General features: G+C 30.0%; 3 protein-coding genes across 3 annotated transcripts; 2 read left to right on the plus strand and 1 right to left on the minus strand.

Annotated features, from left to right (window-relative positions):
* The first annotated feature begins 4770 nt into the window (after window positions 1-4770).
* On the plus strand, window positions 4771-7078 carry LOC130827706 (uncharacterized). The gene is made up of 2 exons (XM_057693530.1): window positions 4771-4953; window positions 5831-7078. The coding sequence occupies exon 2, from the start codon at window positions 6227-6229 to the stop codon at window positions 6848-6850; it is 624 nt and encodes a 207-aa protein (XP_057549513.1). The 5' UTR covers window positions 4771-4953; window positions 5831-6226; the 3' UTR covers window positions 6851-7078.
* Window positions 7079-11426: 4348 nt separating this feature from the next.
* Window positions 11427-11908, plus strand: LOC130827707 (DNA-directed RNA polymerase II subunit 4-like). Its single transcript, XM_057693531.1, has one exon. It carries the CDS (start codon window positions 11443-11445, stop codon window positions 11857-11859), a length of 417 nt encoding a protein of 138 aa, XP_057549514.1. The 5' UTR covers window positions 11427-11442; the 3' UTR covers window positions 11860-11908.
* A 633-nt stretch (window positions 11909-12541) lies between these two features.
* LOC130827708 (histone acetyltransferase type B catalytic subunit) lies at window positions 12542-18502 on the minus strand. The gene is made up of 10 exons (XM_057693532.1): window positions 18349-18502; window positions 18212-18253; window positions 16168-16277; window positions 15898-15966; window positions 15741-15779; window positions 15585-15661; window positions 15383-15464; window positions 13837-13918; window positions 13591-13751; window positions 12542-13505 (listed from the first exon to the last, which is right to left on the minus strand). Exons 1-10 carry the CDS (start codon window positions 18425-18427, stop codon window positions 12855-12857), a joined length of 1392 nt encoding a protein of 463 aa, XP_057549515.1. The 5' UTR covers window positions 18428-18502; the 3' UTR covers window positions 12542-12854.
* Window positions 18503-23495: the final 4993 nt, after the last annotated feature.

The raw sequence follows: 23495 nt of genomic DNA on the forward strand, positions 1-23495 counted from the left end.
ACCCTGCTCAAAGCAAATAATAGTGGTTTACTAGTTTTCCTTTTTATTATTATTAATTATTATTATTATTATCATTATTATTGTTGTTATTATCATTTGTATACTTCCACTTAATTTGGTTCCTATGTTTCATTGAATTGTTGATGGATTTTTGTTTACTATTCGATATTATTATTATTATTATTATTATTATTATTATTATTATTATTATTATTTACACAATATTTATTTATTCGTTTTTACATAGTTGTTTTTATTTATTTACATATGTAATTTAATTATTTATATTTTTTTTACTAAGGTACGGTCTTCTAGATAGATTAAGAGATTTCCTTTATAACGACCGTAAAAAGAAAATAACTTAATGTTGATCCCTGATGCAGTCCCACTATAATTAGGAATACTCTGTCATACCCACATGTGTATGAATGTTAGTCGAAACTATGTCATACATGTTCTGTATTATCTCAATGTACCTTTGTGAAATATCTCTATTCTTAAACTATTCCAAACGATGCTTCATGGTATGCTATCATACACTTTCTCCAGATCGATGAACATTATATGCAAATCCTTCTTTCGCTCCTTATACTTTTCCATCGGTATCCTCAAAAGATGAATAGCTTCGGTAATTACCGCATCTTCCCGGCATGAATACGAATTGGTTTTTTCTAATCACCGTCTCTTGTCTAATTCTTTTTTATATCACTCTTGCCCACAATTTCATTGTGTGGTTTAGAAGTTTGATTACTCTACAGTTTTAAAAGATTAACATTTATAATTGCCCAAAAATAAAGTTATAATTAAGAGCAATATTAAGATGCGGTAATTAAATGCAAAAAAGTATTATTGTCCTGATTAATTCAACAGATTTTGGTCCATACAAATAGCTCGATTAATACCTATTTTAAAAGAAATTAATTAAATAAAATGAAAAACTTTTTTCAATTTTTTTTCTAAATATTGAATCAGCATATATTAAGCCATCTCACGATAAGACGGTCTTAATAAAAAAATTGGTCTTGTTTATTAATTGATTTTTTAAAAAAATAGTAAGAAACAAAAACGGATCTTCAAGTGGGGCCCGCCGATGACTTGTTTGAAATATATAAAACCTACTCATGATTAAGTTAGTATTCTTTGGGTCGGTGGAATATTGGTGTGTACTGGTTACTGTCTAGCTGATTGCAAACCGCATCGCTGGCAACTTTTAGAGCGTTTGGCATAACAGAATGAGATTCATGAGACTTTAAAAAGAAACTTTTAAAATGAGATTTTAACGATAAAAAAGTCTCATTTCTTATTTCACATATTAGGGACTTAAAAAAAAAGATGAAAATGAAAGTTTCAACTAAAATACTCATGCTTCTCCAAGACATTTTTCTTGGGGACATTCTCCTTTTTTAGTCTCATTTCTTAATCCATTCCCTTTAAACAAATAAAGACTTAGACTTTATTTTTAAGACAGTCTCATTTCCTTACTCAAATCCCACATGCCAAACACCCACTTAGAGTACAAGATTAATTATCGACCTTGAATGCATCTACTCATTGAGTAGTTTATGTGATACAATATTTAATGATGATTAAATGTAAAAAGTAAAAATGATAAAAAATAAAAAATTTCACATTTTTAAATTATTTGATATTTCATGAGAAATTTCAAGTATTCAATTGTTGTAATAAAAACAAAATTTAAAATAATAAGTAATTATGCGATAAAAATATGTTAATAATGATAAAATAAATATAAAAATAAATAAATGAAATAAATCTATTCATCCATCTATATTTCTATCCTATATACAAATCATATACTAAATGAATTACATTAATAAGTAGTTTATGGGACTTTTTTAAAATTACACAAATTCTTAAATATGACAATTTCATGTTCAAACCAGTTTGAATGGATAGTCCATAATATATTTACTATTTTAAAGTGATTAATTATAATTTTTAATTGATCATTTAAAATTTAAAATTATTGATTACATGCATGGATCTAAAAAAAATTCAAATTAGCATCCGTGGATTCAAAAGAACTGTTTGTAAATTAAACAAACAAAACTTTGTGTGTGTGTATATATATATATATATATATATATATATATATATATATATATATATATATATATATATATATATATATATATATATATATATACATATATATATATATATATATATATATATACATATATATATATATATATATATATATACATATATATATATATATATATATATATATATATATATATGGGAGGGATCCATTGAGAAGGGGTTGACAATGAGAAGGGTAAGAATGACTCTAAAATAAAAGAATCTATGATCACGATTGAGCCAAAAACTCATAATTGTAAAAGTAACTATGTTACACAGAAAGGTAACTATGAAATAATTTTTAAAATGTTCTTAATTTATAACATAATATCATTTTTTGTATATATAGTAACCAAACAAAATCAAACAAAAATCCTTCTCACCCTTCTCATTTTAAAATCCTTCTCATTTGATCCTATATATATATATATATATATATATATAAGAAGGATTTTAAAATAAGAAGAATAAGAAGGATTTTTGTTTAGTCACTATATACACAAAAAAGATACTATGTTATAAATTAAGAACATTCTTCAAACTTATGTCATAGTTACTCTTTTGTATAACGTACCATGTTATAAATTTGGTTACATGTAATTCACTTAATTCTACTCCTAAAATTATATACTATTTACTAAAAGGCTTGAAAAATGACACATGTCATATTTTAAGACAAACTGACAAATGTAATAATATTTTCCAAATGTAATAATATAGGTGGATTAATTTGCTTATATGTGATTCACTTAATTATACTTTAAAATTATAGAGAATCATTAATTAATTAATTTATGAGATGATTTTTCAATTATATAGTTTTTTTTTTTGATCAATAATTAAATTATTATTATTAGTTAAGTAAATATGATAATTTTTTCAATTATATATTTTTTATTTTTTTGATCAATAATTATGTTATTATTATTAGTTAAATAAATAAGTGATATTTATTTAATTGGTTAATTAAGATAAAAAAAAATTATCTTAAATATTAGTGAATTCCTCTTTCTTAAAATAACTTAATTACTAAAATAGAAAATTTACATAAATTATAGAGATCATTAATTAATTAATTAATTTATAAGATAGGTTATTCAAATAATTTATTATTATCCTTTAAAATAAATAAATAAATAAATAAATCTTAATAGTTGATTAAGATAAAAATATTATAATTTTTTATAACAAAGTAATTTTTAAAAATTTTAATTTTAAATATATATATATATATATATATATATATATATATATATATATATATATATATATATATATATATATATATATATATATATATATATATATATATATATATATATATATATATATATATATATATATATAACTAGAATGATTTTTTTACAAAGATTCGGCACATAGAATACTTAAATTGGTCAATTGTTATATTTACTAAATTAAATAAAGTAAAGTTTATTTTATTGTATTACATGGCATAAATCATACAATTAACTAAAATTATTGAAAAATTCCATGTGTCATTACAAATATTTGTCCAATGAATTAATCAAATTGTTCATTGTTATTTTTATTGAACTAAATATCTTACAATTAACTAAAAGATTTCTTTACGATGATTTGCCACATGGAATAATCAAATCATACACTTAACTAAACTTATTGGAAAATTTCATGTATTACAAAGATTTTTCATATGAAGTGATCAAATTGTTCAATTGTTATTTTTATTGAACTAAATATCTTACGATTAACTAAAAGATTTCTTTACATTGATTTGCCACATGGTAATCAAAATTCAAAACGGTTAATTGTTACATTTATTAAACTAAATAAGATAAAGCTGATTTTATTCTATTACATGCATAAATTATTATATTTCCACTAGAAGAGTCAAAACACTTAAAAGCACTCAATTTTTTTTGCGATGGTTGAAATAAAAGGTAGTATATTTAAATGGGAAGAAAAAAAATATGTTTATTATCAAATTAGTATAATATAATTATATTTTTAAAAATAATAATTATAATAATAATAATAATAATAATAATAATAATAATAATAATTATTATTATTATTATTATTATTATTATTATTATTATTATTAGTATTATTATTATTATTATTATTTATAACATTTTTATGGTGAAATTTTCAATTTGATAACAATAACATTTTTTTTAAATAAAAATATTTCTATATCTTAATACTATTAACTTCGTACATTGAACGGGTAACTATAGTAGTTCATTAGAACCATCAAATACAATCTTAAAATGGTAAATTTTTTATTTTTAATGATCAGTTATTACTTAAAAATATCAATATTAACCATAAAGATATTTATTATAAATAATCAGTTATAACTTTTAAAAATATTATAATTGGGCCGATTAAGTTGGAGCGTTACTTGGAGCATCAGTACCAACCTTTTCAAGCCATGTCTCAAGTCGTTCCTCCAGTGGCAGGGGATGTGGAAGTCTCAAGCCAAAATTATAAGAATCACTAAAAATGGTTTGGACATATATAAAGACAATATATTACCAAATTGATAAAAAAGATAAAAAATTAGAGTCGAAGAGACTTAAAAGTTTACCACCAAAATCATAGTTGGGAGACAATGGGTATTAAAAATTAGGATAAATTTGAGCGGGTCTTCGTGCAAGTCACTCCAATGCCGGTTTTGGATCCATCAGTAATTAGTATATATACCCTAAATCCCTAAATGCCATTATGCCTATCTCCTTTACATAGCCCTAATTCTAATTCTATTTATCTGCATAACCATTATTCCTCCTTCTTCCTCCTGCCGCCGTACATCCTTCTTCTTCAACGGTTATACACAGTACCAGTGCACTACATTACTCCGTGAGTCTTCTCATCGTGATTTGTTCTTAATTTTTTGCATTTTATTGGAATTTTAGGGTTATTTATTAATTTGTTCTTAAATCTTGATTATTTTGCAAATTCCGGATGAATTTTGTTTTTGATTCTTATTTTTTTGAAATTTGATTTTGATATTGATATTTTAGTTTGGAAAAATTGTCACAAAATACCTATAATTTTGTCAAAAGGTACCTCGAACAAATATTTTTGTCTAAAAACACCTAAAAAATCTGTTAGTGACCAGCAATAATTCAGTACGTTTTGATCAAAATTTAGAAAAATTCATATTAGAGGAAAACCTATCATTCGACACCCCAAATTAACCTGCGATCCTTTATTGATGTAAGGAATTAAGAGGCCCAATTGAGAAGAATAATATTACTGAATTGATTAATGAATTGCAACTTAGGGTTTTTAATAGGGAAAATCAAATTGGGGGTAAACACTTGTCAGCAGAATGAATTGCAAGATTAATTTTTTCATCTGAAATTAAAGTGCCCAATTTAAAAGAAGCAATTGAGGAAGAATCAAAAGGTTCAATTTTATTGTATTGAATAAAATTAACAGAAAACAACTAATAAAACTACCTAAAAATAATGATTGATTTAGAACTGCCTAATACATGAATAAAGAAGTTACGGAAATGCTTGAAAACACAAACCAAAATGTTGCTTCAACTCCCCAACTAACTTCTTTGAGCTCCATTGTTGAACCCTTATGATTTGTTATATAGTTATCATTTAATTGGCTAGAAAATAGGGGATTGTAAATTGTTGAACCTGAACAACTCCCCAACTAATAAAACTTATGTATGTATATTTTTAAAGATTCTCTAATTATATCCTTTTTAAATGAACAGGTACTTTTTATTATTGGTACGGTGATACTTGCTTGTAAAAGATGTAATCAATTTTTGAGCAATGAATAAGAATAGCCATTTTACATATTCACTCATCTTCCTCTCCAAATAAATCAATTCATTATTTTTCTATCTAAATTTTGGTACATTTCCAATACAATAAGTCAAATTAGAGATCTTTTAATTTTCAGCAAGTCCGAATCCCCAACCCCAATCCTTACCAACAAACACCACAAAAGGTAAGGGTTTAGGCCTTTATGGCGTCGTCTTGAACACCTTATTAGGGCATTTCGATTAAATATCCTTCCAGATTTTCATTGCCGGCCACCTTCTACACATTCCATCACTCGAATTCAAGGATTACAGTTTCTCGGATCTTACAATTTCGCATAAAAAATGAATTTAATTTTTAGATTAAGGAAACATTCAATTGCCCTCCTTCCGAAATTCCAAAACCCTACTTGGGTACATCGCACATTCGCTCAAGCTGCCCACCAACAAGTAGAAGAAGTAGAAATCGATCCAAGAAAACTTCCTGCAGATTATGACTCATCAAAATTCGATCCCACATCCCATAGAAGCCCTCCAAGTGACAGAGTTTTCAAGCTTGTTGATGAAGTTTCATCACTTACATTATTTGAAGCAGCTGAATTAGGGAAAGTTTTGATGAACAAAATGGGGATGAAAGAAGACGAAGTTCCTGTTGTTGGGGTCTTAAACCCTGGTGCAGCAGCTGGGTTAGCTCAAATGGCAGCGAATTCGGGTTCTGCTGTTGGTAATGATCAAGAAGCGAAGAAGGAAGAAAAGAGTGTGTTTGAATTGAAATTGGAGTCATTTGAGGCTACATTTAAACTTAAAGTTATTAAGGAAATTAGGTCATTTACTGATTTGGGATTGAAGGAAGCTAAAGATTTAGTTGAGAAAACACCTTCGGTTTTTAAGAGTGGTGTTCCTAAAGATGAAGCTGAGGCCATTATTGAGAAGATGAAAGCTGCTGGAGCTAAAGTAGTTATGGAATGAGAAAAAAGTTTATTGCACTGGAAAAAAGGTAGGGTTTATGAATTAGTGAGTTATTTTTGCCATTAATAATCTAATGTTGTAAGTTTTGCCAGAAGGGTGAAATGTACAATGTAGATGTTTATTGAAGCTTTTATGCTTTCACCATGTTTGGTAAGTTTTAGACAGAAGTTTTGCATAATATTTGTTCCTTTGACAAGATTTTATAATAAGAATCAGTTTATAGTTTTATTACTGCTACCATTATATGTTAAAATTTTGATTTTGTTTGATTATATGTAATTAGTGGGATGAAAATCTATCATCCGATTTACTTTGTTTGAGAGGTTATAGTGTGTTTTCTATTGTTCTTCTAAGTGTGATGTTTGTAGGCATTGTGAGAAGCTTTAAATTTTGTGAATTTGCTTGTTAATGGAGGAGTAGACATTGTTCTATATTCCTACCATGCTAATGGCGCTTTTGGCATCATTGTTGGAAGCTTTTTTTTGCTGTTTGACGATGGATACTTACACTATATTTGGATAAAAAATAAGGAGAGAAAACAAAGGAATAAAAGGGAAAGAGAAGGGAAAGGAAAAGGAAAGGAGAGTGCACCTTGTTTGTTTAGAAGGGAAGAGAATGGAGAAGGAAGGAAATTGATTTTTTTTCCTCCGAATCTTTTCACTTTAGGAGAGATTGTATTCTTAATAAAGTTTTTCCATGTTTTCCCTCCAAATTCCTCCCCTCCCTTTTTGTTATCAAAAGAATGGATCTTCCATCCTTCCGAATCCCTTCCCTTCCTTTCTCTTAATTACTCTCTATCCGAACATAGTTTATTGTTCAAGGACCATATTGTACCAGTAGATGGCCTGTTGAGAGCCTATATAGGTTGCCCTGTTGTAATAATACTTTAGTTAAGTTGTATGTAACTGTCTTAAGAGAGTTTACTTAATTGGTTTGTAGCATGTAAGGACAACAATATTCCATTAAGCGCAAATGCCATTAACTGACTGAAATTGTACCATATAAGAACTGGCCCAATTGATTTGCATGTCTATCTCTGTTGGTTGGGGCTGCCCATGTGAGCTTGTTCTGGTTTGTTTGTGTTACTGTGTTGTGCATGGGCGGATCTATTCATAGGCACCCCTAGGCACGTGCCCCACAGGAATTTTTAAAAAATTACGAAATTCAAAAACAGGGGAAAGGGAACGCGTTTCACTGTTCACATATCAGAATTCTCTCAAACACTCTCCCTTCTCTCTCTAAAAGATAAAACCCTAAAAGGCGCAAAAATTACCGCCGTAGCACAGCCTCTACCGCTGGCCAGCCGCCGCCTTCCCCAGGCCCTGCCGTCTGTGTGCTGTTGCTGCTGCTTATCGGGCTCGGCAATCGGCTATCACCAATCACCATTCATAAACAAACCCTAAAAATCAGAATTTTTATTTTTTAAGGTATTTTTACTCTTAATCTTAGTCTTAATCATTATGTTCTAATCTTTAATCTTTAATCTTAATCTTAAATTCTTAATGTCGATGTTCTAATTTTTAATCTTAATCTTAATCTTGAATATTGTTAGAATGTTAGTTCTAGATTTTTTTTTGTTTATCTTCTATTCTTCTTTGAATAATTGAATATTTGTTAACATTAATGTGTTTGCTAACGTGTTTCTTAATGTTAATGTGTTTCTTTATCTTGAATAATTGATATATGTTGAAGTCGAAATAAAGTATACACAAAATGTAACTTTTTCTACAAAATGGAGAAATTGTTATTTGAGTTTAATCCTTGAAGTCAATACTGATATCTCATAGCTATTGCCTATTGGTAGTGTTTAATTCATTGAAGCCACGCATATTTATGGATGGGATTGAGCCCAGGAAGAGTGCAATGAGTCTGAGTATCAAATATCAGTGAAATCTTGGAGAGTAAACTACCCTTGAGTCACTCTATATTCATTGCTTCAACAATGGCTTTGGTATGTAGTAGCTAGGTAGCACTCTTTAGTTTACCTCTATTTTCCCAAATAGTTGTTTTGTCCCCAAATACACTATGTAGTCTGTGAGTGAGTACCTTACCTTTGGCTAAATATGATTATCTGTCATTCTAATTTCCCTCTTTCTCATGGGTGTGTACCTGTGTATGCTCTGGCTCCAAAACAGAATTGTGAACCTAAGTTCGTTCATTGTAAATTTGAACTATTGTAGTTTGTTCGTTACCTTTTATATTACTTTGGCTTTGTCTTGGGATTATTGCGCTTCTACATGTCATTATTTAGAAATAAAAAATATTTTAGTTGTTGATTTTACAAACGAAACTCTGCCGAAATTTCGTCCAATTGTTGGTGCCTCTTGGGACTCTGAACCCTGGATCCGCCACTAGACTGTCTATGTTGTAACTGCTCTTGTGAGGCGTTCTGTCTATGGTGCAGGGTGTCTGATGTTTGGCAGCCTGTTCTTTTCGTTCTTGCGATGCTGTGTTTGTTTCTTTTTGGGCTGTTGGCTGGTTTTTGTACTCCTTTTGCTGATTGAGCTCTGCTGAGTGCATCATGGTTGGTACAATTCTGCTGGGTTTTTGTACACCATGTGCATCATTTGCTGTGTATGCTTCGTGCTACTGATTGTGACAAAATTGTGTCTGATTCTTGTAACAAGATTGATGTTTTGCTTAATCTTGCAATCCGTTCTTCTGGGTTGGCTGCTAGCAGGCTATGCTGCTATTAGGTAAATTTTCCATGCTGTCTGGTTTAGCAGTGAAATCGCAAGATCCTGGTGTTTGTAGTTGAAATAACCCTACTCTTAACTCTTAAGCTGTCTATTGGGTGTTTTTTTCATGCTTGCTGACAACTCTCTCTTACCATCTTACCATGAGACGGACCATGTAATTAACCTATTTTTCTAATTGATCTCTTACCATCTTGCAAAACCCATCTAGTTTTTCTGGATTTTATTGCTACAAAACAAAGATTTCCAAGTCTTAAAGGTGAGATTTTTGTTTGTACTTCTAAATCCTCGAAAACCCATTGTAATTGTGGTTGATTTTTTGCTGTTGGGTTGTTGAATTTTTCATGTTTATCTTTTTTTTGGGGGATTTGTTGAAAGTTTGGTTTGTACTTTTGGGAATTCGGAATATAGCGGTCCGATCTAAGACAATGCAGATTTTGGGTGTGAAATTCGTGAAGAATAGTAGGAACTTTTGTGGAAGATCCGTCGTTTTACAAAACCGGCTATCCGGTATCCGATCCGATTTAACCGGGTATCCGGTTAAACCGGATTGGATCCGAAACAAAATTTTAAGTATCAGGAGAACCGAGTCGACTCGGTATCCGGTTTTGAACACCCCTAATATATATATATATATATATATATATATATATATATATATATATATATATATATATATATATATATATATATATATATATATATATAATTAACTAGAATGATTTTTTTACAAAGATTTGCCACATAGAATACTTAAATTGGTTAATTGTTATATTTACTAAATTAAATAAAGTAAAGTTTATTTTATTGTATTACAAGGCATAAATCATACAATTAAGTAAAATTATTGAAAAATTCCATGTGTCATTACAAAGATTTGTCCTATGAATTAACCAAATTGTTTATTGTTATTTTCATTGAACTAAATATCTTACAATTAACTAAAAGATTTCTTTATGATGATTTGCCACATGGAATAATCAAATCATACACTTAACTGAACTTATTGGAAAATTCCATGTATTACAAAGATTTTTCATATGAAATAATCAAATTGTTATTTTTATTGAACTAAATATATTACAATTAACTAAAAGATTTCTTTACATTGATTTGCCACATGAAATAATCAAAATGGTTAATTGTTATATTTATTAAACTAAATAAGGTAAAGCCGATTTTATTCTATTACATGCATAAATTATTATATTTCCACTAGAAGAGAGTCAAAACACTCAATTTTTTTTGCGATGGTTTAAATAAAAGGTAGTATATTTAAATGGGAAGAAAAAAATTATGTTTATTATCAAATTAGAATAATATAATTATATTTTTTAAAAAAATAATAATAATAATAATTATTATTATAATAATACTAATAATAATAATAATAATATTTTTATTATTATTATTATTATTATTATTATTATTATTATTATTATTTATAACATTTTTATCGTGAAATTTTCAATTTGATAACAATAAATTTTTTTTTTAAAATCATAATACTTCTATATCTTAATACTATTAACTTCGTACATTGAACGGGTAACTATAGTTGTTGATTTTAAATACACAATTATCTGTTTTTTTTTTTTAAAATCACTTTTTGAGAGTTCAGTTTATATTTCTTAAATATTTTTTACTAATTAACCATTTATATGACTCGTCTCACAATTAGACCGAAAAATTAAACTTTGACTCTAAAATTAGGAGCCGGTCCAATAAAATAGAATTCCAACACCATTCATAAAGTGTAGCAATAGTTGGGTTAATTTCACGCATTAACGTTCTCTTATTCTAACCCTTCCTATAAAAAACTCCCAAATTGCAAATAATTCGAAGAGAGAATCATTTGCAGCATTTTCTGAAGAGACGAACCAAGCAAGTGCAACAATGTCAGGAGAAGAAGAAGAGAACGCAGCAGAGCTTAAATTGGGTGAAGATTTCGTTAAAGCAAAATGTTTAATGAATGGAGAAGTTTCCATGATTTTAGAGCACAGATTAGAGCAACTTCAACAGGTTTCTGAAGATCCTTTGAATCAGATGCCTCAAGTTTTCGAAAAATCTTTGCAGTACGTGAAGCGATTCAGTCGTTACAAAAATCCAGATGCTGTGCGACAAGTTAGAGAAATTCTTAGCCGACATCAATTAGCTGAATTTGAGCTTGCTGTTCTTGGGAATATTTGCCTTGAAACTGTTGAAGAAGCTATTGCTATGGTCCCTTCTCTTAAGGATAAAGGAAGAGATTTAGATGATGAAGCTATTGAAAAGATGCTTAATGATCTTGCTCTTGTTAAGAAGTTTGAATAATTTTTAGGGTTAGGGTTAGGGTTTCTGATTACCTTTAATTTGGATCGAATGTTATACTTTACGGTTTTCTTTGGATTGTGAATTTGATCATTCTATTGCTTTCTGTTGTCCAAGTCTTGATTTACATACTATGTGTAATGATCAAAGTTCTTTCAGGAATTGAAGAATGGAAATTGGTTACTTTAGTAAACTTCCGACAAACAATGTGGAGTATTTTCTAAGAACACCACTAATTTTGACAATGTTTCAAATAAAACTCTAAGTTCAGCAATATAGTTATCATCATCATCCTTAATATCCTTGAAATCATTTTCAATTGAGCTGAAGTTTTAATTCTTTGATTTTGAATTAAAATGTTACCATGGTGAATATGTTTACATAAAATTATATTCTTTATATTCGCCTGCCCTTTGAATTTGCTATACTGCATTTAAAATTCTCACTTTGATTAGTGTTATTTAGTACCGGCTAAATGACTCGGTACCTTATGACCAATAATTAGTTAAATCCGCTCTCTCGTATTAGGGATATTTGTATTTTTATTATAGAGGTTTGATATTCCGTGACCAATATAATGCATTGTGGTAAAAAATCTCGATTTATAGGTATTAACCATCTAAATATCAATGCCTTAATTAGTTGGTTTGATCTTAAAAAATTGATACCGAGGGAAGCAAAGGTGTTAACCCAAAAACTAGTTGACTATCTTTGAAAACAGACTTAAGAAACAGTTTTCCAATAAACACTACAACTCGGGATTTGTTTCAATGGACACCGGAGGGAGAAGAATGCATATTTCTCATGTTAGTATGCACAATTAGATCGTCTTAAACTCATCTGAAGACAGCTTCCAAATACTACATTTGGAGATTAAAAGAAAAATAGTATAACATCTAAAACGGCTCGCTAAACATCAGGATCTCACGCTACGTCTAAAAACATAAGATCTTCAGGCACCAGTAGTTGATACCTTTTGAGCCACCAATAGATCGAGTTTAGCTATTTGAATGGGTAGCCGAAACCTTTTGAGCCACCAATTGGATCTCCTTTAGCCTTTCATCGACTATTTGCAGTAGCTGCTCCTCTTGCTGTTTCTTTTGATCCTCATCAACATCTACCTCAATCTGGCCATCTTTTTCGTCTTGAGGCTTGTACAAAACAAAAGCTTCTCCAAATTCATTAGGTGTTTCGATTACCTGTTTTCCATTAGTCCCCGAGTCTTTCCCAATCACGCTGATCTTCACTTGATCTGTGATGAAGATTCTGTAGTTTTCCATGTACTTGTCGATTGGATCCAAGGCAAGATACACAAGAATCTCCCAGCATTTTATTAAATGTTTCTTGTTAATTTTCAAGCTCTTCCTCGCTTCTTCAACCGCTGCTAATGGTGGAAGGAGCTGACAAGCCTGCGTTCTTTTTGACAAATTCGCTTCTTTTAGGTGTGTTGCTGCAGTTTCAACAGCACGTTGCACAGAACTGCAGGTAAGAAGACGGGGTACATCTATGTAATACCGAACACGTTGCAAGGAATCCACTGGTTCTTCAACTGTCAAGTCATAGACATCCTCCGACATCGCGACATGGTTGAGTAGCTCTAGAAGGTGTCGTCCATAACCTTTATGTTGATACGGAGGCAATATAAGTATCTGAAACAATATTGATAACAGATTCAACATTGGCTGTTGGGAGTTGGTATAACTAGTTTAAGATGAATGAAAATACAACTGAAACCTGACTAAGTCGAAGCCGCGAACTATCAGGGTAATGGAAAAAACGATAGGCAGCTGTAAAACCAAGCAATCGGCTTATATGCTCTCCCTGTGGATCAGTTATATTCTGAACAATTACAAACATCTCCCAATTTGAATCTGTCACATCAATAGGATTGCTACCTGTAGCAAATACAAACAACAGAATTTACACCAAAATATCTCCAAGAAAAAAAAAATTGAAGTACAACAAGATTGACAGTCTTACCATCAACAAGGAGAAGAACAAGAGGCACTATGCGGCTGTAGAGATACCCAGCAGACATATCTCCCATGACGAAACGAACCACCTAAGCAATGGTAAAAAAATTGAAAATAAAATCATTAAAAGGATAAGGAGGTTGTTCAAGATTAAAGAAGTTGGTTTACCACAATGAAACAGGATTTTCAGCTCCAGGTAAGAAAATGTAGAAAGAAAAAGACATGGAATTCCACAAAATATAAAAAAAATTGAAAAAATAATCTCAATTATTAGACATCCACTCAAAATAATCCCAACAAGAATTAACTCGGAATAATTCCAAAACCACAAGGAGACCTTCTCAAAACAGTCACAATGTTGCATAACCACTTCCTAAACAGGTTGAATGCAAAAGTCACGAATATTTCAAGGGCAGGGAAAATTAGCAATAATTCCATAACTCTTCCACTGGCCAGACAAAAAAATTTCCATGTGAGAAAGCGAAAAAGAGAAAGAAAGAGATCCGAAGGAAAATTTGAAATGGGAAGATTCTGAAAATTAGGAGCAAAATAAGAAAGAAAAGGACCCCTATGCTTCCCCCCTTAATCCATTAGCACCACTGTTTTATTCAGTTCTATACAACATGTCATCACCCCAATTCCTTTAAATGGCTCCCACTTAGGTGAGGTTTAGGATCTCAAATATACACAATCCTATCCTTGTTATTGATAAAAAAGAGGTTGTTCTGATTGACCCTTGCCAGGAAAACGTCATCCGCAACTTTGCATAAATTAAATATCATATGTTGTTTGCACATGATTGAATGAGTCATATGTTGTTTGCGTTTATTTTCAAAGTAACTACTATCTCTGAGGAACATCTCTTATTCAGCCAGTTTCATTGCATAATAAAAAGTTTTCTCTTCCTTCTATTTCTTTTCTCTTTTCTACTGTAATTAAATATCAGTTCATAGCACAGGAAAGCCACCCAGCACCACCATTAAAGAACCTCAATCAAATCAAAGCACACTTTAAGAGATCTAACAAGCACTTGTATTGGGGTTGCAATAAATGGGTTTAGGTTAAATAAAGAGGAAGATCAACTGTTATACAGAAATGCCATGGGCACATTGAACCCGGTATTTGCAGGTTAAAGATTAGTTGAGATTGTTTTGGGAAGGGCCTACTACAGTTCGAATTATTCTTAGTCCTTGGGATTATTTTGAGCAGGTAGATAATAGTTTGAATTATTGCACCAACTTTCCCACAAAAAGAAATATGAATGGAAGATATATATATATATATATATATATATATATATATATATATATATATATATATATATATATATATATATGAAAGGAAAGGAAAAAAATTCCTTCATAAAGGCCTGTTAGATTACTCAGATAACATGGCTAATACTAGCCTATGCAATTAACATTAAAATTCCATAATAATTATGAACTTCTATTCAAAACATTTTGCCGAGAACCCACTAAATGACTAAATGCAACATTATGTACCAAACAGGTCATCCTTTATATAATAATAGAGAAACTTGAGAAAGAACAAACCTGCACATCAGTCATATCCACATGCAATTCACAGTTGCCAGTAGACATTTTCTGAACTACTACTCCCTTGGAAACAGCTGACCTGAGATGAAGAAAAAAACATAAGTGGATCGCCTATCTGGTTTTGATTATATAAAAGGTGTAAATTCATATAAAGAACATATCTTTGCACATTAGAAAAGATCCCTTTACTTAGTTATACCTAATGTAGTCCTTCTCTGTCAAGAAAGTTTGAAGATAATCATCCTTTTTCTCAACTAGATTTTCAGCAAACATATTCTGTCAAAGAAAATAAGCATATTCAGCCAAGGAGCAAGAGATAAGGTCAGTTATTTGCAATATTAACAGTCAAGAATACCTGAAGTGCAGGTTTTAGGTCTGTTATGCCTTTCCCTCTCTATGAAGAAAATAACACCAAAATGAGAAAAATTAGATAAAAGGAAATTTATCGCAAGACGCTATAGGATAAATGTTTCACAGCTACCTTCAACCCAAACATATGTATCAGGACTTACATCAGATGAACTCTCATAAGTGATATCTGCATATGCATGGAATGATAGACTACTGACCCAGACAATAATCTGCAAACTTGAACAAACCGAATCAGAATACAGAAAACAGCAAACTTTGTAAGTGCAAGCAGGAACCACAAACATTGCTTAGCCATCATACACACAATAGAATGTAATTAATGGCATAACTAAACTCTTTGGAATCCAACAACTCCCAATAAAAGGGTAAATTGTCAAGAGCGAGGAAGGGTAAATGCAAGTTAGTGTTACCTTCAAACTTTGATACCCATAAATTTTGCCATCTTCACCAAAAAAGTGATTTAGATCAATAGGATTAATCTGATGGCCAGCCCCAGCTTCTGCCTCATCTTTGCTGGCAACTACATACAAGTTGAACAAAGCAAATATTAGTTCCAAGCAAATCATGTAAAAAAATCCTGAGCAAGATTGCACTGAGTCATAAAAAAATACCTGAAATAGGTGTATGTTTTTTCCAATAAAGTAAAAGCTTGCGATTAGATGTTTGTTATATTCCCAGTTAATTTGAGCAATTAGAATACCATGGATATCAAGTATCACAAAATACATTTTCATAGGAAACATTCAAAATCCTTGGTCAAGACTAGAGGGGTAGAAATAGCATAAAAAGTACATCACAAACTTGGTAGTTGGTACATACTATTTAGCATTTAAAAATAGTCCTAAAAAGTATGATAGAGTGTATAACATGTTGGAGTAATGTGGTAGCTACTACATTATAATTCTCTTTTATGAAAAATTTCAGTATTTAGAAACTTAAAACATGCTTCTAAATTCTAATATGAGACCAATAACAGAAGACTTGTTAGGGATAAGAATCCATGTAAGGCATCAAGGGGGCGTTTTGTTTGGGAGAAAATATTTTCCTACAACACTATTTTCCTTGTTTTCCCATTTTCCGACTTGGGTGGAAAAGAGTTTTCCATTACTTTAAAAACATTTTCCTCCCAAAAAGGAGAAACAACCGAATATTCTACACCCTTCTATTGACAACACCTCCTTTTTCCATCAAACCAAACAAAAGAAAAATAATTACAACTAGCAATTTTCAATTGAATAATAGTTTTCGTTGAAAGTTGTTTTTGGCCAAACCTTAGTTTTAAAAAGCACAAGGCGCTAAAGGCCCTTGGAGTCTAGGTGCAGCACGAAGGCACGAGCTTACTGTATGCGAGGCGCACTTTTTTCTTTTTTGTTAAAGCTTAAAAATCAATTTTAAAACATATATATAATATAATATTTCAAACATCATGATATTCATATTTTTGGTATCAACAAGCTTGAAACATTTATTTTTCTTGCTGTATACACCACTTTAGCACAAAACTATTATAATGAGAATACAAAGATTTTTCAAAGTTATTTTCTTCTTTGCATGCATCTTGTTTTTCTTAAAGAAGCAAACGGTTTTTCGAACTTCATATTCAAGTAAATTTGAGTTACGAGTTGTACTTCTTTTTCGAACAAACAAGCATAAGTTAATTACCCAAGTAACGAGGAGGCGCACCGAGCGCACAAGGCACGAAGCGCATCGAGGCGACCAAGGCGCACGCCACTTGTAGTGGGCTTTGCCTCACCTAGCCGAGGCGTTTTCAGCCGATCCTGAGCTCGTGGCGCACAAGGCGCAATAAAACTAAGGGTCAAACCAAACACCCCAATAAAGGCATGGGACATACTCCATGCAGTCTCCATCTCATGGCATTTGCTACATTTTTCATTTTAATTTGTCCCATGACTTTTGCTAACTTTTCCATTTTAGTGCATCCCATAGAGGTCATGACCAACACTCTTTCTTTAATTCGCATCCACATATATAATTTAACCTTTATATCATTCACACGTTTCTCCAACTTCCCCAATAATAGTTTGTACATTTCTATTTTTAACCATGATCAACACTCTTTCTTTAATTATCATCCACACATTTAATTCTACTTTTCATATCATTCACACATTTCTACCACTTTCCCAATTAATCACACCTTTTTAACCATTTTTATCCTTTTCTTGTTTTCCACAAAGATCATACTTGTGGCAATGACACGGAACAGAGGGAATATTATCCGTTAATAACCCTAAGACATTCTTCCGAAGTCTAAATCTTGTCATGAAGAAATGAACCTTCCAAAGACTCTACCCCAATAAATTTAAACAAATTCGTCTTCAAACTCAAAATTTAAAGCTAAAACTGTTGCTACTAGCTTTTCATGTATAGTAAAATCGACATGAAAATCAATTCTTGAAAAATGAGGAAAACCCTAATTTAAGTGAACCATACCGAGAAAGATTTGGATGCATTCATTTGCTTCAACGCCGGAATCTGAAACGCAAATATAGACAATATAATTGAAAAAATGGTGAAAATGACAAATTTTGGTATCAAAATATTGAGAAGAAAGTGAAAAGAAAGCTCACCAATTGCAACAACTGAAACTCGGCGTTTCTTCTTGGAATCGGATGTTGAATCGGTTGATTGTTGCTGTTTCTGACCCATTTTTAGGGTTTCTGAGATTTTAGGGGAAGAGTGAAAAATGGAAATGACAAAGGTATAGGCGGGAAATAATAGCACTTAGCAGGAAATTTATATGGGGATCTCTCACTTCTTGTCATGTGCATTACACGTGAATTTTTTTTTAATGAAATTTTAATTTTTAAAGAAAATTTAATAATTTAAATTTGACTTTTAGGTATGAAGATGTTTTTGGGAGTTAGTTTATATTGAATAATTTTAGCTTATTTTAATATAAATAAAGTTGAGTGGTTAAATTATTTAATGCTAGTCTTTAAAAAGTTATTACTAAGTTGGTTTTGAAGAAGTTCTTAAAAGCGTGTTCAATATCAGATAGTTAAATCAATTCACTTCAATCAGCTATTGATGATTAAGGACCCCTTTATGAATTTGTACAAAGTGTTGAAAATTGTCATCTTTTAGCCACTTATATAATTCACTAAACAAGAATAATAATTATAGAGATTCTTTGTGCATTAAACATTGTCTTTTTTATGTTCGCTTGATTTAATTTGGAAAAAAGTTAAGGTTTGTTGGCATGTAGAAGGTGTGGCATGTAGAAAGGTATATTTAGGCTCAAAAAAGTTTAAAAATAAATAATATCAATTGTAGATTGATAGAGAAAATTAAAAAAATGTAAAAAACATATCACTAACAGATGAAAAGATGTTAAAAACATTTGTGAAATAACATTATGTTAATACATATCACTATTTGACATAACATGTTGAAAACGAAAATTATCAACTGAAAAAATATAGTCTACTTTTATTCCTAATCATACCAAACAAATAGAAATTTTTTAGGAAAAAATTTTACGGCCCGTTTGATTAGTGGTACTAAATGGTGGTAATAGGAATGAACTATAGTGTAAAATTTTATCAAAAATTTTATTTCATTCCCATGGTAATGAAACTTTTATCACAAATCAGTTTTTTTATTTACAAATTTCCATTACCACCTAATACCACCTCTCCTAATGGTAATGCATTGGAATGAATTTTATGAAGAAAATGAGATGATTGGAGTTGGAGAAGCATGTTCATCAAGGTAGCAAAAAGATTTTTCAACTAAAATTACATTAGTTTTTCATTTCCATTACCACCGTTTATTACTACTTACCAAACGGGTCGTTAAGAGATTAGAATACCTTTCTATGTAGGATTGCTTTCACTCAAAATTCCACTATGTTCTTCTTATTAGGTTCACTTTAAAAAATAGAAAATGCAATTTTCATCATTTGTCTCATACCAATCAAATATATCTAATATGAAGAAAAGGAAAGAAAAAGGAAAATAACAAAAATGATGGACTACAAAGCAAGATAAAAGCCAAAACATTTTTTGCACCATAAAAGGTCCAAATTCATAAACAACCAAAATTCTCAACTACACTACTTATATGGGATCAATTACATCCATCATCATCAACACAAACACAAAAAACAATAATAACGATCGGAATAATGATTGCAAAATGACTTTTATGGTCAATACAGAATTTTGCTGTTATATGAACAAGAAGTTCAAAAACATATACATTACGGATATTTTGCATAATAGCCATTATCATCACCATATTAAGTATATTTCGCTCATATCAGGGCTAGGACGCCAAGTGATGGTTGGATGACTATCGATCATAATTTTATCAAATGAGGAGTTGTTGCCCTTGCCCATGAGAACCTAAGCTCAACACTCCAAGATTGGTTGAATGACGGCCGACTATATCTTTATCAAATGAGATAAAGGGATTTTTGCCTATAAAACCTAAGCTCAGAATTACCTGCAAATGAAAACAAATAATCCAATACATTTTACACTATACTAACGGCTAAAAAGGCGCTTACAAGCCTTGACAACCCTAGACCCCACATGTTTTCTTCCATGATTATGATCTAGGTTCTTCTTCATCATACTCACATAACTTGTTTTAAATGACCCTTTTCTTTCTAAATCATCATCATTATGATTATAATTACCATTAAAATCATGATTATCATTAAAATCATCACCACTAATAATAGGTTGATCATAAATCCTGCAATACCTATCAGAATTAACAGATGAAGATCTCCTTATTGAAAATGCCCTTTTCACTGCTTCCTGAATTGCTCTTGTACTACTCTGCCTTTCAAGAGATATGTTTTGATGGTTATTTATCCCTTTATTATTGTTCTTTTGATATGTAGAAGAAGAAACTGAAAATTTTCTCCTTAAAACTCCCCCATTTTTTTCATTATTCAAATTATGATGATCTCTATCATCATCACCATCATTATCATCATGATCATTATGATCAAGATCTCTATTTTTTTCATTTGATCCTCCAAAGAAGAAATCAACTTTCCCATTGCTTTTAACTCTATGAATACTTGGTTCATGTTCATCAAGATGGGTTTTTTTGTGGGTATTTTTTGATGATAATAAATCAAAATCCCCATCAAGAAAAAGGAATTCTTTGTTGGATTTTGATCTTTGTATAAATGAAGTATTTCCCTTAATTTTGGAGTACCCTTGCATTTTTTTAATAGAAAAAAAGAGGTTTTTGGATATGGGTTTTTTTGGTGGGTAAGAATTGAAGATGAATCTAAATTTGTGCCAAAAAAAAATGTAGATGGAGAAAGTGAAAGATGGAATTTGAGGGTGGAATGAAACATAAAAGTTTAAGAAAAAGCCAGTATTAACAATTATTTATATACAATAAAGAGTGAAGAAGAGTTATGGTGAAGACATGGGAAGATTTAAACATCTCAATCCCAATCACAATCCCAATGTGTGACACAAGACTACAATGGTAGAATGGAAGTATTATGAAGAAAATAATAAAATAAATTTTTACATTAGGATAAGTTGAACTCATACAGGCAAGAGGAGAGGGAGGATTAATCTTATTTGAAGGTGAGAATCGAAATCTTATCACAAAGATGAAAATAACAACATTAAACCATTATGACAACCATGATTCTCAGATATTAGATTTTACATCATACTATTTAACATTATATAGTGATAAAAATTAAATTCAATGATATTTTAAATAATATAATTAAGTTTTTAGGTCTCCTTTGGTAAATAATGGAAATCCATCTTCATATTTATTCAATTAAAAAGTACATATTTAAAAATATAATTTTATTTCCATAAGAATAAGCTGCTAGTTTCATATAAATTATTACCAAACAAATAATTAAAATAATATAATACCACTAAAAATCATAAATCAGTCTAAATAATATAAATTCTTTCACCCTATGATAGAAATTTAATTATTGTCACCTACAATAAAATAATTTTTCTTTTCCCTAACTTATAGAGAATTCATATATGAAAAAAGTCAAGCATAAATGTTCACTCTTTAATAAAGGTAGAAATGGGAGTCCATTGTACACGAGGAGATCACATCTATAAATCTAACACACATGTCTTGTCTGATATATTTTTGGACTCCATTGACTCAACCTAATTTAAATAATGCATATTATATGGGCAACGAGGGACTCGGTATGACTTTTCTTCCATATATTGATTTCACAAGTCATTATTATTATTATTATTTATTATTTATTATTTATTATTTATTATTTATTTGTAAAACTTTCATTTTAAGTTTGAACCCATTATTTCACAAAATCTTAGACGAGACGGTTTTATTATGAGATTGTCAATTGGACTGGTCCAATTCACGCTTGTAATAACAATTTAATTTTTTAGGCATTTATCAATTTTGAGCTTAAAAGTATCAATTTTGAAAACTGATACCTTTAAGGTCAAAATTAATGCCTTTAAGATCAAAATTGAAAATGGCCCAAAAAATGAAAAAGATGCCCAGGTTGTTACACGCGTGAATTGCGCCGGCCCAAATTGACGGTCTCATTATGAGGTCGTTTCGTCCAAGACTAGCTGCCATTATTTTTAGTTGTTTATTTTTAATTACATGATAGGTCGAGAAGAGGCAAGAGACATGTGAATATCGAATTCAAAATTCTACCTGAAAAATACGATATTTGTTTCAAATGAGACAAAACTCGATTGTCCATTTTAATCTACTATTATTAGTGCTTATTTGGTAACAAGTTTCAAACAACACGTTTCCTAGTAAAATAACCCAAAACAAAATTATTACCAATAATATTAAAGTCTTAATCTCAAAAGTATGTGATTTACGTAACCCAAGACAAATTAATGTAAAAAACATTACCAACTAACTTAAAAAAGTAACATAATCTGGATGCATCATTATACAAATTTCATTTGTCACAATTCAAGATATTTAATTGGTAGGAATATTTGGTAAGGACTTCATTTGGAAGAAATTTTGGGATTTAATTTATTCACAGGATAACTTGTCCAAACAACACAAAAAGAAACCTCAGAACAGTATTGACATTACCCAACATTGGTCATATTAAATGATCTAATAAATGGTTGGAATGATAATGCAAAGTTAATATAATTTTAGTAGCATAATTTCTTGTCAATTGTTTGGTGGTCATATTTATTTCATTTTAATCGTCTAATTTTTTTCACAAAATTCATTCCATTATATTATCAAATTACCATTTGGAGAATTGGTAATAAGGGATAATAAAAATTTGTGAACAAAAAAACGTTTTTGTGATCAATGTTTCATCATCATAGGAATGACTTGGCACCTTTATAAAAATTTACACTATAACTCATTTTCATTATCATCATTTAGTACTAACAACCAAATAAACTGTTAATATTTACTACATTATAATAATGGTAACAAATTCAAATGGACGGAGAAAAATAGTAGAAAAAAGAAAATGCAACTCAAACAAAAATGACATGCTTGGACAAGTAAAAAGATGCTTTATGATAAAAAGACAAGACAATCATTCATAGATCAAACAAGTGTATATTGAACATGATTAATGATTTTGGTACCAAAGTCAAACTATTTGAATAGATCAAACAAGTGTATACACATCATGTTTAATATTTAGTACTCCACTTCCTTTATTCTCTAATGTTTTTTTTTTGGAATATTGCATTTTAAAAAGAGAGAAATTTAATTAATATTTTTG

The sequence above is a fragment of the Amaranthus tricolor genome, chromosome 11, assembly GCF_026212465.1.
Source record: "Amaranthus tricolor cultivar Red isolate AtriRed21 chromosome 11, ASM2621246v1, whole genome shotgun sequence".
Classification (NCBI taxonomy): Eukaryota; Viridiplantae; Streptophyta; class Magnoliopsida; order Caryophyllales; family Amaranthaceae; genus Amaranthus; species Amaranthus tricolor.

Excerpts from the sequence above, each read along its gene's own strand:
- LOC130827706 (XM_057693530.1), top strand. The coding sequence starts at position 6,227 with ATGAATTTAATTTTTAGATTAAGGAAACATTCAATTGCCCTCCTTCCG.
- LOC130827707 (XM_057693531.1), top strand. The coding sequence starts at position 11,443 with ATGTCAGGAGAAGAAGAAGAGAACGCAGCAGAGCTTAAATTGGGTGAA.
- LOC130827708 (XM_057693532.1), bottom strand. The coding sequence starts at position 18,427 with ATGGGTCAGAAACAGCAACAATCAACCGATTCAACATCCGATTCCAAG. Across the intron at positions 15,780-15,897 it reads CTTATGAGAGTTCATCTGAT|AGAGGGAAAGGCATAACAGA; the intron begins GTAAGTCCTGAT and ends TTTTCTTCATAG. Across the intron at positions 15,662-15,740 it reads ACCTAAAACCTGCACTTCAG|AATATGTTTGCTGAAAATCT; the intron begins GTATTCTTGACT and ends TTTCTTTGACAG.